General features: G+C 39.4%; 1 protein-coding gene across 3 annotated transcripts in view; it reads right to left on the minus strand.

Moving 5' to 3' along the window:
* ush2a (Usher syndrome 2A (autosomal recessive, mild)) overlaps nucleotides 1-17,354 on the minus strand; it is a 242,465-nt gene that overhangs the window by 69,509 nt on the left and 155,602 nt on the right. For all 3 annotated transcript variants that reach the window (XR_015776845.1, XM_042488321.2, XM_088079180.1), the window contains exons 63-66: nucleotides 6,435-6,658; nucleotides 3,932-4,265; nucleotides 1,148-1,345; nucleotides 810-964 (exon numbers count right to left, since the gene is read on the minus strand). Coding sequence is in view for 2 of the 3 variants with exons in the window: in XM_042488321.2 (XP_042344255.2) it covers nucleotides 810-964; nucleotides 1,148-1,345; nucleotides 3,932-4,265; nucleotides 6,435-6,658 (911 nt within the window). In the remaining variant the exon portion in view is untranslated. The remainder of the gene's footprint in view (nucleotides 1-809; nucleotides 965-1,147; nucleotides 1,346-3,931; nucleotides 4,266-6,434; nucleotides 6,659-17,354) is intronic.

Raw genomic sequence — 17,354 nt, forward strand, 5'->3', positions numbered from 1 at the left:
GGGGAATAATGTCTTTATGCAATGAGGTGCTACAACAGAGTAAGGTTTTGGAAAGTGTGATTGTGTGTGTGCCGGTGTGTGAAAAAGAGAGAGAGCTCTACATGGAGGCCTTGCAGGACAGAGAAAATCAAATGGGGCATTTCCACCAGCAGATCGGTTCGGTTCAGTTCAGTTCTGTAAGCATTTTTTTGTGTTTCCATTGTGAAAAGTGGATGGTGTCTTTGGTACCTTTAGAACCATCTCCATTTTTGTCACCCCTCTACTTGGGGTACCTAGCATACTGATCTGGCACTATGAAGTAGAGCTAGAAATGCTGCAGTCCGTTGATTGGTCAGTAGAGAATCAACACTCAGGGCAGAGCAGAGGCTGGTTTAACCACTGTTCATACTGTGACAAGTTTTTTACATTACATGTTTTTTACATTACATTTACATTATTAAACTATACCTAGAAAATGAAAGGATGTTTTGCAGCCTCTAGCAAAACCTCTGTTTTTTGATGAAAATGCAGCCAAATAGTCCAGAGAAGAAACAAACAGAAAAGACCTACCCCTTTTAATTGTAGGTGCAGTCTTACTGCTCCTACAATACAGTGCCGCCTATCAGTCTTTCAATGGTGTTTGATATTTCAAGCTTTATGAATAGGCAGGCCAGCCCAGTTCTGTGTATTTCGTTTGAAAGCTCCAAACTTGTGACAGAGGTAAGCATAAGGATGGCCAAAGAACCTGCTATTAAGCAAATACTGTGATGCAATGTACTAAAGTCTGACACAGCAGAACAGTAATGACACAAACACATATGTAGCCTTACCTTTGCACTGTCGGTACAACCAGCCCGGTTACAGACCCTCAGCTGGTAACTGTACTCATGGAAAGGCCTGATCCCACCCACATCAGTGAAAGTGTTTTCATCACCACGGTAACGCTCTTGTCCATCACGCAGTATAACATAGTGGGTGATGTCCCCTGGTGAAATGGAAAAGGTACTTGTTCATACTCAATGTCAGATTTACCACAATAATTAAAAGATATAAAACATTTTAAAGTCCAAATCCAGATTAACCATGAACACCCTTCCACTGAAGTTTATTCAGCTGAGCCACATCTACAGAGAAAATTATTTTCAGTGATACATGCACAGATACACACCATTTGGCCTGGCGGGTGCTTGCCATTGCAACTGAATGATGTCATCTCGTTCACCTAAGTGACTCCAGCGAGGCGGTGCCACTCCCCACGGTTTGTCTTCACTGGTGGTCACTGCTGTAACATCACTGGAGCCTCGTCCAAAGCTGTTCCAGCCCCTCACTCTGTACTCATAGGTGGTGAAGGGCTCCAGGTCAGAGTCTGTTAGAGAGAGAGATAGGAAAAAAGGACAGAAAAAGGGGACAATTGTCAATACATTGATTAATAAATTATCTACCAACAGTGCAATGCTTACAACTGATCACGTGCTTAATACTGTAAGTGCACACATAGTTAAAACTCTAACTCCAGTATCTTGGGTGCAATACTTTAATCTTATTAAACAGTTTGTAAATAGGATAAAGTTTCATTAGTATGTGGCTCTGAAAAAAAAAAAGATAAGACATGTATAATATGCTACGTACTCCACACCAAGCAAATCTTCATGTATCAAAATAATTCTGATGGATTATAATTATAAAATCTGGTAAGCAACCTGTTGTACAAAAGGCACAAATTTTGACTCTTTTGTACACCATGCATCCAATGAAGCTTATGGCAGACATGTTTATTTAAAATAATGTGTACTAGCAATAGTTCTATCTTTGGATATGGGCTTTCTAGGTATCGTATTGCCAATGTGAGCACGTTACATGGACATATACCAAATATATTCACTACCACTGGTGCATAGTTGTAAACGTCAGGCCGTTACAGAAGCATTCTTGGAGACGTGTTCTGACAACCCCTTCTGCTGAGGTATACATACAGGAGCATATATACATACAGATGCACTTCCATACGCTCACACGCATGCATGTGCATTATTTTTAGGAGTGTTAAGGGACTGTTGCTGTAAATGAGACCATGTTTTAACCACCAGTCTGGGACTCTTGTCTTTACTGCTGCGATAACTGAAGCAGCAAAAGACACATGGTGGCACACACATGTAAATAAAACACTGAATGTGTGTGCATACCTGCATGCATAAAAACTGAATTTCTGAGTTTGATTTAACAACTTATTCCAAAAAGCATAAATATAAACTAGGTGTGGACAATGCAGTACATATTTATAGCACTGATTACACATGTGGAGCTATCTGTGTGTGATTCACCTTAGGTTTTTCTCCCTTAGCAGTATAGCATGATACCCTGTGTGTGTGTGTGTGTGTGTGTGTGTGTGTGTGTGTGTGTGTGTGTGTGTGTGTGTGTGTGCATGAGAAACATCTGGTGTATGGTGGGTGGCGACAGCTTTATGTGCCTCTGCCCAGATGGTGTCACAGCATTGCCTAGAAACTCTTATCCTAACCGCCCCATGCCGCACACAAACACATACACACACACAAACACACACACACACACACACACACACAAACACATTCACTTCAGAAGCACACTTAAATGGTAACTTACTAGACACTAACACACACACAAAAGACATGTAATTATTGCACAACTACCTATACACACACATAACATCCACAACCACAATTAGTCCAGATTAAACAGATGTAACTATCCAGATAAATAGATAAATAATGTGTGGACAGACTGAAAATCCTGACACACTCACGCCCACCAACACACACACACACACACACACACACACACACACACACACACACACACACACACACACACACACACACACACACACACACACACACACACACAGTTCCCTTTGGGCTGATAAATAGTAGAGAATGTTGAAATGGCATTTAAATGCCCATCTCTAAGTTTTAATGACACACAAGTGTACAGCACAGAGAGAGTTACCACGTTAACAGCTATCAATGTACACTGCAACAGCTGTCTTGGTGTGTGTGTGAGAGCGTGTGGAAGGGCATCTGTCTCCAAAAGCACATTGACTCACATTGATTGCAGCAGCTGACACATTTAGTGTAAATGCAGAAGTGGTTTCTGCAGGCTAGAAATTTCTGTGAGCAGTGTGTTTCACAGACGGCTATGTTCTTTATTAGTTATTCTTCATAGTGACTCGGAGGACTGACGTGAGATCCCCAATGCCCAACAAAGCCATAGGTCAGAGGCAGGGATGCAAATATATTATGAATGGTCAAAATATTTAAAACTCAATTGCATTAAGCTAAACACTGACACCAGAAAATACTATTATGTGATTAAAAATACACTTACAATGAGCTGAATTGCAATGCTGCTAACTTTAGGCATTCATTGTTGGTCTGCATCTTGTAGCTACAACAGCATGTGTGTATTTGAAAGTCAGAGAAAACTACTTTTTTAACATCACTCAGGAAACGACTTAACTGAAATACAATTCCTCATTTCCTCAGGAAAGAAATCAGTGGAGCTGCTCAGATCACTTACTGACAAAAAAAAATTCAATCAAAAATTTTAGTGTCCAAATACCAACAAGCTTACATGTTTGGAGCAAAGTGATAAGCAGTGATTGATAAGGAGGCTGAAAACTTGCTTGATCAATGAGCAATTGGTGAGTATGTTTTGAGAGATGATGAAACTGGCACATTTGTTTGGTGTCAAAACAACTGTATCAAAAGCAGTAGCTGTCTCATTATGGTTCGAAAAGCAGGCTTATTACCAAAGAACCTCAACACTTAGGTAAAGAAAGTTAAGGAAAAAATAGTTAAAAATGTTAAAAATAAACTATGCTAATTAGCATGGAAAACTACTGGCTCTTAATACCTCTGAACTGCAGCCCATTTTTACACTAAACACTCACAAAGCCACACTCAGACACACAGATTACCTGTATAGGTGTATCTGTTGGCATCTCCGCTGTACACCACCTCCTCATGTGATGGGCACAGGCTTCCCTCGTATTGCAGGTTCTCAGTGTGACTGTACACGTCTGCCATTTTGTTAGTGTTGTCACTTCTGTTTGTATGTGCAGACAGGCCCCCAGTGAGAGTTTCTTGAGTGGTGTTGCTGAAAGGTGAGTATGTTGTGGAGGGTGGGTCAGGGTGTGTGTGTGCAGACAGCACCCATGTGCAGGCGGTCGTAGATGGATCGAGGTCACAGGAGCCACAGTAAGCTGTAGATGCTGCCGCTACAGGACACACGGCACCCTGCAAACACTGGTGCTGCACAGAGGAAGAAGCAAGAGACAGATAAAGATGGAGAGAGTAGAGAAAAAAAGAAGAAATGAAAAGATGGAGTTAAATAGCAAGAGGGGGAGGGGAGAAGGGGACAGAAAGGGGGAACATTTAAACAATGGGCTTCAAAATATTATTTTCTACATTAATTGTTCTGCATGAATGCACACAGGCCATGGAAATGTATGATATAAAAGTTTACTATCCTAATACATAAATTCTGAAGCATCTCTCTAACACACACAAACATGCAGGATGTAGCGATATGCATGTTTGTGTGTATGCATGGTGGTAAGGATGGTCCTTAATGACATCATTAGAGCTAATGAGAGTTCCTACCCTTTGTCCCTGTGTGTGTGTGCCTCTGTTTGTGTATGTGTGTATGCATGTGCCTGTCTCATGCTGACTTAGGAACACACAAACACCACATGACCCCAGTTGATAAATGGAAGATGGCCCAGTCCCCAACTCCTGATGTGACAACGAGTGTGAGTTTGAGAGAGGAAGAGAGAGAGAGGGAGAAATTCTTTCTACCAATATCTGAATCTTTTTTTTTCCCACCAGAGTAGCTTGAATTTCTGAGGCTTGAAAGTCACTTATAAATTTAACACCTGCATTTATTGGCAATTGGGGTAAATGTCATATTTACAGGTGCATTTCAATTGCTATTGACTTTGTCCTTCTATACATGGCTAATTTAGTTTTTCCCTTTAATTTATGTTACTTTTCTTTCTCTTTTCTTTCTTTCTTCACTTCAGACTGCAGGCAAAAGTGACCCAAATCACTCAGAACTAGGTTTTTTTCATAACAGTGTGAATGGCACAAGTCACATGTATGTGTACACGTTGTTGTGTATGATATATTCTAAGCATTGCACATGTTATGAATATGTGCTGGACCCTAGGAAGAATAACAGCAGCAATTCTGCAGCTAATGGGGATCCTAAGTAAAACAAACAGAACAAAACAAACAACAAAAAACCCACATGCATTTAAATGTTTCAATTCTGATTTGGGCCATTTTCATATGAATAGTCTTTTCAGAATTCAAGCCACATTTACGTCACTCTAGATCAACATTCGTTTCAACTCTGCACTGGCGGGAGTCATTTGCTGAACGCAGACATGGAAAACTGCTGCGTGAGTGGAGGGACAGTGAGGTGTTTGATCTCACAAGTATTAGGGGTGACATTTCAATACAAGTAAAACCATTCACAACGCGATGTCACCATTCCTGGCTCTGACTCTGCATTCACACACAACTCTGTACATAAGTTGCAGCCATAAAGAAAAAGCCATAATTAAAAATTTGGCTCCCTTTCCTATTCCACCTTCTCTTCTGCTTACACATTTGTTGGCTTCCGCTGCACATCAACTTGTAAATCGAAAAGTGAACACGGCTTCATTGGCCTCCGTGTTTACTTTAATACATCAGCTTGCAGCGTATGTGGGTCAGTTCAGGAAAATTACACGTTCACACTGGAATCTGATATTGGCTGCTCTTAAAAAATAATGTAAGCAGCTGAACCAGAAAAATCAAATCACGGTAATAATTTCAAATAGAGCACAAAAGCTTACAGTGCGCATGCAGGAAATACCGATACAAAAAACTAATAAGACAAAAATAAAATTTCTAAAATGCAGCCTAAACATATCTGTTACGAGACTTGATCATTAATAAACTACAAATGAATGATTATTGTTGAGAGCTTGAGGATGCAAGACAAATGATCATATTATCATATTATTATTATTTTATCTTAAATGTGCATTCATCTGTGTAAAACAAAAAAATGACAGCAAAACAATGACAACTCTTTTTGAAATGAGGCTGCTAAAGAACAGGCTGCTAATATGACCCGCTCTTGAAGCACTTCTATCACATAATTAAACCACCATTAAGAAGAAAAAGAAGAACCTACTTTGTGGCACAACTAGGACAGTACACATGATTTTTTTTAAAGTGTATGAGAGCTAGAGACAAATTACTCCATATCTGGTAATGTCTAAGCAAATACAACATGTAGTATAAACAATGTAGAGGACTTTACCAGAAGACATTAATTTAGTCATGTACATAAAGACATAAACACAGGGACACACACAGATGATCTCACACACAGACAGACCCCCCCCACACACACACACACACACACACCTGTATCAAAAGGCCGGGTGTGGGATCGTCAGCACACACGTGTCGTTGAGGATCATAACCAATCCCATTGCAGCATTCCTCTTCCTGATGTATGACCTTTGACCCACAGCACTGCAGTGTTACTGTGGCATTGCCAGCAGGGTGCATTGTGGGATAGCCGTTATTGCCCACACAGCAAAGAGAGGTTGAAGAGTTTATATACTCCTGACCGCAGCAGACAAAGCCTAAAAACAAGAAAACGTGTCATATTAACATATTTCAAATGCATTTTAAAGGGAATGACCTTTTGTTGAATACCCTCCACGGCTAATTTACAGGCTAAAACTAACAAGGTTAAAGTCTCAAAGGAATCAGTGTTGAATGTCTGTTACACAGACTCCTCCTGAAAAAAACAATGTACAGAAATCCTGCTCAACTGTTACTTAAGACCCACTGAAAGTGAGTACTTTCTTATTTCTTCAGTCGGGTGCAGTCGGGACTTTATAAAAAGGTAGCATTCAGGTGCCAGACCGTCAGCAGCTCACATGGAAAACTGCAGACACCAGCACTGAAAAAACGCAAATACAGTGAGGTGAAACGCCAAACACATGAAGCTCATATCAAATCAAGTCTGAATCTGGGGTTGGCTTTCACTTTCCTTAGCAATATTGGTTGCAAACAATAACCAGACTGCATAATACACCTTCAAAATGAATGATATTATCTTTTAAAGCAATGATCTCTCTGATTTCTCTCTCTCTCTTTAACACTCTTGCTCTTTAAATTAAAATTATCTGCAGATTTACCACACACACACACACACACACACACACACACACACACACACACACACACACAATTATATGCTGTGGTTATATTTCTACATTCAACCATTATGTCTGAAATCAATGTTATGTGTCTCTCTGAGACAAAGACTATTGGCCTTTCTGTTCTTTTGCGCATCTTGTCCCCTTCTGCTTCTCCATACTTGAGCAGGGCATCCTACTCCTCCTATTATTCTGCCTCTTTCTTCCACTTCAGGTCCTCAACCTTTTTTGTCTTTTCTCCTGTCTTGCTCCCCCCGTAACCTCTTCTCCTTCCACAATCCCATCCCATCACCTCCTTCTTTAATGCTCTTCCTCTCTCCGTACTGTATAAAGATCAAGGCCATGTTGGACTGTATTGTCTCTCAACACCTCTTTTCCCATCTGCACAGAAACAGTATTTACTGCTCTGAATATTAGTGTGCATCTTCTCTTATTGACTCCTATATACATCCTCCTCTTCTCCTCCCCTGTGTGCCTGTTTTCCTCTCCTGTATTCATCTCTTCGTACAGCAGTAATATTCAGGCTGTCGAAAGAGTGCACGGGCAGAGGAAGTGTGTTTTTTCTGAGAGCTGCCATCTCTGACAGTGATAGGTGATGTCTTTCTGCTACCACTTCACCTTCAGCAGCAAGGTGACATTTAAAATACATGCTATCACTCCATTTCCCTGTAAATGTTTTGCAACTGAATATCAAATTTCAAGCATGTTTTTTTTCATATTCTCCAGCGCCCTATATTTTTAAAATTCAAATAACTGAATGACTGACAAATTAAAACAGTTTTAAACGTCTGCAGATTTGAGATTTGAGATTTCTCCTGGTGGGGAAAATAATAGTTTGAAAGAAGGCTTTAGAAAACATAGAGCACAATGACTCCATTTGTGGGGGATACGTGTGTCCCTTACTTACCTTTTTTTTTTTTTTTTTTTTAAATACCATACTGACAAAATAAACTTCTTTCCACTTAGATATCCAAAACTTTACAAAAGTGATAACCCCAAAATAGAATATGTTCAGTGTGTGTTAGCCTAAGGTTAAATCATGGACACGAGGGTAAAACAGCAGCTCTTATGGAAGAGCTACAAACCTAATGAAAGCTGAGGATTAAAGAGAGTAAACATAGTGCCTTCTCTCTGGTGGCTCTCCTAATAATACAAGTTGAACCAATCTGGTTACTTTGACATCTTCGCCTCGATGAGGGCGAGGACTGTCAAGCTTTGGCTTTGCAATGGATTAGGGCTATAATATTGCCCTGCCATAATACTGAGTCAGCAAAGTTACCCCCTGCTAAGAGGATGCATTGGAAATACAAATGAGCATGGCATGGTACGGCACAACTCCACTAAAACATCAGGACTGTGCTGATGGAGAAAGGACAAATTGTATTTTAATGAGAGAGACTGATAGTAAAAGCTTATCATTTTGAATCAGACTGAATTATTATAAGAACCCCTTGGTCTTCTGTGATTATTTAGTGTAGATTTAAGAAATTTAACTTTCATGAGGTATTTAGTAAATTCATCCTAACAGTTGATGACATGCTGATCTGTGGCTCTATCTACCCCCAGCTGTGTTGCCCATTTTATTTGACAGCAGACATTAAACACTAAGTCATTGCTTTGTATCACGGCCTCGCCCTTTAATGGGCCTACAGCTAGTTGTGGAGTGATAAATAACTTATTGTTTAACAACCCAATCAGCGTTCACTCTTTGCGCACATGAAATGCTGCTCATTTAAGCAATCATTTCACTTAAAGGCCAAAAGTGGGGGAAGGCACATATTTTCTCCTGTGCTGTTGCAGCGCATTATATCCTCACCGCATCCATCACAGGCAACATGTGACAGGAAAATGCATGTGCATGTGTGTGTGATTGTGTGACATAAAGGCAGTCTGACGGCTAGTAACTCACTTAGCAGCGGCAGCTGTTGCAGAGCGGGGGCTTGGTGGCCAATTCCCCCAGCGCCTTACTTCAGCTTCAATGACGCGCAAATAAACAGCTCAACACTTTTCCAAAATAGCTTCTCTCCACTCATCCCTCGTCCTCTCGGCATCCTCACCTCTACTCCTCCCTTCCATCCGGACACTAGGCCCTCTGCGATGAATAATTTTTACTCATTTGCCTCCCTTCCGTTTACTCCCTAGCTGTCTGTCTGTCTTTTCATATCCCGTTCAACTCTGTTCAAACTCTGTGTATATCTCGATTCTCTCTCATGCTTTTTCTGAATCTAGGAAATGCAAACTTCATCACCTGAGACCTGAAGTTCAGGAGTTATCTCCTGCTGCTTCTCCACCCTTCATCTGTTCTTTCCCTGTTTTTTTCTTCTCTACATCCATAACTTCTGTATCAACCTTTATCCCCCCCATCTCCACAATTCTTTGTCTCCTTTATCTACCTTTTTTAAACTTAGATTTTATTTCTGTTTCAACTGGTCATATAATCATATTCACAATCTTGTCCACAGTTTTTTTTTTCTGTTTTCTGTTTTTTCCTCCGCATTTACATAAACCATATGCCATTTCACATTAACATTTATTAACATAATAATAATAATAATAATAATAATAATAATAATAATAATTATTATTATTATTATTATTATTATTATTATTATTATTATTATTATTATTATTATTATTATTATTAACTAGAGTAATGAAAAGAAAAAAAGACATAACACTCAAGCTTAAAGACCAAAGGTGTAAATCAGAAGAACAAACAAAACAACAACAAGAAAAAAAAAAAGAAAAGAAATGGGGGTAGGGGTCAGGGGAATGAGTTGAGTGTGAATGTGTGTAGTGATGTGAGTGTAAGAGTTTGCGTAGTGAGACAGGATGAATCTGTTCAGACTGTGTTAGAGAGATTAGGTCACTTTACCGTATGAACATAGTCATGGCAGGGCATGGTATAAAAGAGTACGCTACTCGTACATCTAACTTTTTTGAGTTTATCTATCTACATTCTTACCCCCTCAAACTTCTCTCCTCCCAATGCTTTACTTAAACAAATTTTCCCATCATCCTATCAAGAACCTGAGCAATATATCGGTCAACCAATATTATCAGCTGATATAAGTCTTTTACAGACATATCGGAGTGTATCAGCATCTGTGTTTTTTTTTTTCTCGATATGGGCCGATAAAATTTTTTTACAGACCATACAATGCAGAAAATGATGCTTGGGTGTTTTAGAAATGGTCAGCAATTGACTGATACTGTACTGATGCTTAGCTATTTATTTTATTGTAATTATTCTCCATTATAACAGTCAGCAAAGACCATACAGTACTGATGTGTATTTTATTTCTATATTCATTTGTATGGTCAGCAAAGACTGATGCTGAACACATACAGTACAAATGTTTTTAATTTTTTATTTATTCTTTATTTTTGTTTGTGTGTAATCTTAAATAAATAAATTGTTAAATAAAAGTTGTTTGTTTAAGAAAGCAGCCTTCTGGGTACTTTTGCAGAGTCATATCAGTGCCAAATCAGTAAACAATCCACATAGAAGCAATTTATTTTAATTCCAGCTCAAAAATACACGATATTGGTCACCATATTGGTACTGGTCTCAAAAATACCATATCGGTCAGGCTCGAATCCTATCAAACAATCCATCCTCTAATTTCTCGGTTTCAACATTTCTTTGAGCATGTATCTACTTATCTCACCTCCTGTTTTCTCCTACTCATCTTTATTTCTTCCACATTTCCATCTCCTATTCATCTCTCCCTTCCACTACTGATCTCTGTATCTCTCTCTCTGCATCCACTCAGTTCATAGGTCTACATTGTTTGTTTACTGTTCTGCAGCTAAACTTCACTACTGTATTATCACCCATTCAGCAGAAATCCAATCCCTGTCTTTGTAAGCGTTATCTGTGTATGGGTGTGTGTGACATGCTTGTACATTTGTGTTAACATTTTGAAACACACACCTACTATTTCTCTTCCTCTCTGTATGGGGTGTGTGTTTGTGCATGCGTGTGCATGTGCGTGTATGTGTTGACAACATTTTATCACACACCTCTTGTTTTCTCTCTTGCATTGCAGAATGCTTCAGCCCTAATCTTCAGATTTACGTTGGATTTGCATACATTCGTTAATAGCATCGGGAGCGCCGCGTCAACACAAGGTGCTTAGACAACGTGAATTATTATTAGGGTTTCAGTCATTCCACTTAATGATAAGTCAATATTTAGCCCTGCCAATGAACTACTGATAAAAATGTGTGTTGTGGATTAGGGTTATCCGAGCTCTCTAGGAGACCAAAACCCCTCCACAACTTTAAACAAACCAAACACTTTTAAATACCTGAATATATTACAAGGGGTTTGGCACAAAGTGCAGTGCAAGAGCACACATACTCAGTTTGCATACCAGCACACACACAGTCACATTGAAGAAGCTTTCATAGACACATATTGGTGGCAGACATTTATATGACATGCACACGCACGCACACTCATGCACAAAAAGGAGAAAGCACATCTAAGATGATATTATTATTATTTTTTTTTTTAAATGCTTTGGAAGATTTTGGTTTTTCACAGATACTGAATATACCGTATGTACAGGTTCAGGTGTACAGGTGAAGAAATGCTGAAGATATTAATCTGTGGACATCAATAATGGTTGGGAGAAGTTTTACTATTGTGATTGATGTTGTATGGTTATAATTATGGTTACATTCATGTATGTTGAAAATATACCTGAAACTTTAACATATCAAATCCCAAACCTGAAAACTTAATTTACAAAACCATAAATTGATTGGATGGATGGATGGATGGATGGATGGATAAATTGGATTTATTTGACAATCATATAATACACATAAAACTGCTTCACCTGAAGACAGTTATCACATGATAACTGGATTGAGGATTAAATTACACAATAAAGCCACAGGCTTATTTCCACTGTGATCCTCTAGGGGGGCAAGATGCCAAGTCTGGCAAGATTGAAAGGTGCAATTGAAAATATTCATATCATTACATCCCAAAATCAGAAACATGAAAGGACAACACTGCATTAGTTTTTGCCAGGTCCCTTTTATGAGAGACTATTTGCTAACCATTATCTACATACTGAGGCACTGCTCAGTATGTAGATACACACAGCTCATTCTAAGGTAACAAAAACATCAGATGCCCATAAAGCCTGCACACCTTTGATGCATTAGGACCACAGTATCAAGCACTATCACTGCTCTTAATGTAGTTTTGTTGCATGTGAATTGTTGATTCTATGGCGACTTAAAGTTGCTCCTGATACTAATTTAATTTCTAAGTCTTGCTCAATATCTTGGTCAAAACTCTTAAATTATTCCAAATTTAAGGAATGCTTACGAAACATGTTTTTTGTTATGCGTTTTCAAAAAAATATATCCGCTCTCAAACTCTCAAATGTATCAACCTCAAAAATCCAGCACTGGTTGGGCTCTGGTACTCACACATGCACACACACTCACTGCATGAAGGAGTGTGTGTGCTTGTGTGTGTGTGTGTGTGTGCGCGCGCGCGCGCGCGTGCATGTGTGCACGAGCGCACTTTGCGCTCCAGAGGGGCCAGACTATGTGCCATGTCGAGAGATGAAATCGCACTGGATTGACTTTCTCACACAGTGCACAGTGTTCCCCTGTGGACACACACATGTGGATGTTGGGGCAGCAAGCACACACACATAATCAAAGACTCACACATACACACCTACTCTTTTCCCAGCTGACTGGTTGTCCTCTTGTCTTTCTGACGTCTTCTTTTTTTTTTTTTTTTTAAATCTCAACAACATTACCAGCTGGGCATGTGTGTGACATTGTGTGCTTATGTGTATGTGTATGTGCATGTTTGTGTATATGTGTCTTGAGTGTTTGTTTCAGTGTGTATGTGTGTGTGTGTGCTGAGCTGAGCTGAGGGAAATGCTTTGGTGGCAGTTATATTTTCACCACTCTACAGGGATTCACTAAAAACTGAGATACAGCAAGCAGCTGTTTGTGTGTGTGTGTGTTTAAAGTGTCTGTGACAGAGAGGGACAGAAGTAGTGATAAAGAAATGTAACTAAAAGAGTTTTACAAAGTGATAAAATAGGAAAAAACAAAAGTTTTGAGTAAGATTAGCGTAAAGAGCTTATTTCGTATCCTTAAAATACAAATACTGGGCGATATGCAGTATAAACCACATGACAGCAGAAATGTGTTAACCAGTGGAATTTGGCAATACTGTTTCTACCTGGGGAGCTATTTGGCACAGGCTAAGTGGCAAATCAGGGCTGGAGGCTTTGTGATCTCAAGACTCCCTAAAAATGTACATAAAACTACCCTATTTAATCTGGATTGGCATGGTTGTGCAGCACGTAGCAGTGCACGCTTTGTTGAGTGCACGGTCATACTTAATATGATGACCTGCATGCACCTTTGAAAGAATGCAGGACAAAAATCCTGAATTTTTTTGGTTAATTAAAGTGAGAAATTGGACTGAGTAGCAAAGTATGGGCTAGTTTTATGTCTTAAGCTTGAAGTTACAGTTAGATGTGAAGTCACCTGTTGGCTCAATCTTTGGGTTAAGGCAAAAATTAGGCTAATATACAACTTATTAGACTATGTTTTGCTAGCTTATACGTAAAGTAATGGGACATCCCAATGCAAGCCGAGGCGAATGCAACAAGCACTCAACACTGTGTGACACAAAAAGTAAGGTACAATTCCTGGTAAAATACCAGGTTTTTACATGTATTGTGTGATTTCCTGATAGTCGCCTGAAGTTGCGATTTCAGCTGCCTCACAAAGTAACATGGCTTGGGAGAAATGGAGGAGAATAAAGTTGTAAACAGAAACCTGTAACACTTGAAATTATTGTTCCCATAAACCTTAAAGTGAAATTTCAAGATTTTTGAAGTGGGGCTGTGTGACATAATTGTGTATAGTTACTATTCCATACAGTAGCTGGCGATTAGCGCCATAAACCGCTATATAAACCGCTGAGAGTCTGACCAAAACATCTGACCATCAGTTTGATCACATGCATGGCTTAGTTGGGCTTCTGCGTAGGAATATGGAAGTTATATGGTCCAGAAAATGTAGCACCAAAGGAAAGGGCTGTCTGACAGGTAAAGCAGTGAAAATACTCTCAACACAGCCTCCACTTTGACTGATATTAACTTTTTTAGGTAGGCCTTTTTTTAAGTGTCTAAAATGCATTTTGTTGTCCACCCCACTATACAGCAGGTTAATGCTTAGCTGTGAGGTGCAAATCCTGTCTGTTTCTGCTAACAGGGAGAGAGCACACGACCAGCCACTGTATGTAATACATTAACTATACATAAGTATCTCATACAGCTCCACTGCAAAAATCCCAATCTATCCCTATAGAGCTTCCATTTTGAAATAAGTTTACTGATTTGAGTCTTTTCAAATTTAACTTTGTACTCAAGTGTTGTCTCCTGTAAGGCACTTGTTTTTTTTGTGTGTGTAAGTTCCGAATAAAAGAACAAAATTATATGATAAAGTAGAATATGGATATTTTATACCGTTCCTTAATTGAATTTACAGAAAAATCACTCTATCATGATATATACCATTGCTATGATATAAGACATATACATACCATGACAGAAGATTTTGGCCATATCGACCACCACTATGCTTACTAAGCAAACATCCATCAGTGAGCCTCAGAGATTTATACCATATGCAGATGATTAAATGAGCACTACACATGTTTTACAGCAGTCATACAAGGAAACTTTAGAGCAGATGAAATCACCTCACAGACAATCTCACACGATCTAAACCAGCCGAGCCTTGCACATTCTGCCCACACCAACTCTGCCCTCAACCTTACCAGAGACATTGTACCTGGCAACACAATGGCCCATGGACTGCCTCCTCCAGGTTATCCATCACTGTCAACAATGTGATCTGGGAGTTAGTGAACTCAAGGTGTGGCAGAGGCCCTGAGTAAAACTAGGATGCTCAAAACATTTGCGAGCCAGCAAGTAGAGGTTATCTACCACCTTTATGTCTACACAAATCCTTCTAAGCCTTGGGTGCATCTCTGCTGGTAGTACTTCCTGCTTTTCCACAAGGTGGTGAGATGAACGGTGTCAGAATAAACAACTTTTTAGATCAAGTGTAACTTTTAGCATAAGACTAAAGGCAATGTGAGGTAGTGCATGATTTGAAGAAGCGCTAGATCACTAAGTCAACAAACTGACAGAACTTAAAAGGGAATTTCCACAAAGCACTGGGACACACTGATTTCAATAGTTTGGTTACAGCTTTGTTTCAATGCAAAAAGACCCAAATTTCCCCTTCACCAAACACTCTACAAATTAAGTTTGGTAAACTCCTCTTGTTTGCATTTTAAAAGCATTTGCATTTTTTGTCATTGTTCATACAACTATACTGTAATCTTCTGAAATCAATAGTAAGCACTGAGTATGCAGCTTCACCAGTCAAATGGACTGATTTGTGTATCTTGCACAATTTAGAATACAACAATGGGCACCTGACATGCATCTGTTAACTGAATTTTAAAAAAAGTAATTGTGGTTTAGGGATAAGACTTGAATGACAAATGCGTTATTTTATCCCGCTATTATTTACAACTACATCCTCTAGTAATCAATTTTTTTTCACAATTAAAAATGCCTAAGGTCTAGGTCTGCATGTATTCTTGTGTATGTGAAATATTTGCTGCCCATACCTGAAAGTTAAGTCTTTTAATGAGGGCTGTCAAACAACTGTTTTTTTTTTTTAATCTTGCAGAATTGAAATAGCTCTATGCAATTAATTGCATTTCTTACAAAACAGTTTTGAAGTCCATATTGACAAGAAAAAGCAGTTCTAAAGAGATTGTCTTGATTAGGAAAAAAAGAGCAAAAACCTGCATGGGAGCAGCAAAAAGTGAACATGAGTGAAACTCAGCCTGTTGCAGCGTCTTATAGATAGGAATGTCAGCGATTAACAGGATTTAAAAAAAAAAAAAAAACAGACCATAGACGCATCATAATTAACATGTTAAAACTTACAGCCTCACTTATAATGTTGACTTTTACTAAATTCACAATATGTAGAAGTAGCAGCATCGTCAGTAAAACAAAGGCAAGCAAAATGTGCTCACACACACACGCACGCACGCACGCACGCACACACACACACACACACACACACACACACACACACACACACACACACACACACACACACACACACACACACACACACACACACACACACACACACACACACACAGAGAGCAGACTGCCCTCATGTCTGTGCTCCTGACAGCCTCTGGTTTGATTCTTGCCAGTCATTAAAGTAAACCTAATAGAAAAGCCATCATCATAAATACATTAACAGAGAGAGAAATGTCTTCCTGTGTTCAGAGAGTACTCGATCTTCTAAAGCAGCCAGACGCTGCTGTTTGGAATGCACTACTGTTGGCCATTTGCTACCCATCATTGATGAGGGGCTTTTGGCAATGATAAACACACACACACACACACACACACACACACACACACACACACACACACACACACACGCACGCAAAGAGAGACATGCACTCTCAGAGACAGATGAGAGGTTTTTTGGCAGAAACAATGAGGGATGTATGCCTCTCTGCATAAAGAAACACACAAAAATTCAAACACATTCAGCTACATATAGAGAATCAGACAGTGAGACACATACAAAAAGAGAAGCATGCATGCACCAAGTTGAAGTAATAAACCATGCACACTTGCACACTCTTACACACAAAAACGCATCCACTCTCACAACTCCGCCAGGCTCTGAGTGAGCTAGCTTAACTACTGGGATAATTTCCCTCCAGCAAATGGTCACTGTGCCCTTGAAAAACATATTTGATTATTACTTTTTCTCCCCCTCCTCTTTTTTTCTTTTAGCATCATCACAGCCATTTTCATCACGCGCTCTGATGATGGCACGGCAAGGCGCGTTAAGATAACACCCCGGCACCGCCAGGCTTTTAACACTTAAACGGTGAAAAGGGATATTCAGATTTGTCCTTGAACGTTTGGATGGGGCCTGCTGGGCTGGGACAGAGGGAGGGAGTAGGGGAAGGAGTTAAAGAAAGGCATACATCTTTAAG

Source organism: Plectropomus leopardus, chromosome 1, assembly GCF_026936395.1.
Source record: "Plectropomus leopardus strain MGB_pleo_1.0 chromosome 1, ASM2693639v1, whole genome shotgun sequence".
NCBI lineage: Eukaryota > Metazoa > Chordata > Actinopteri > Perciformes > Serranidae > Plectropomus > Plectropomus leopardus.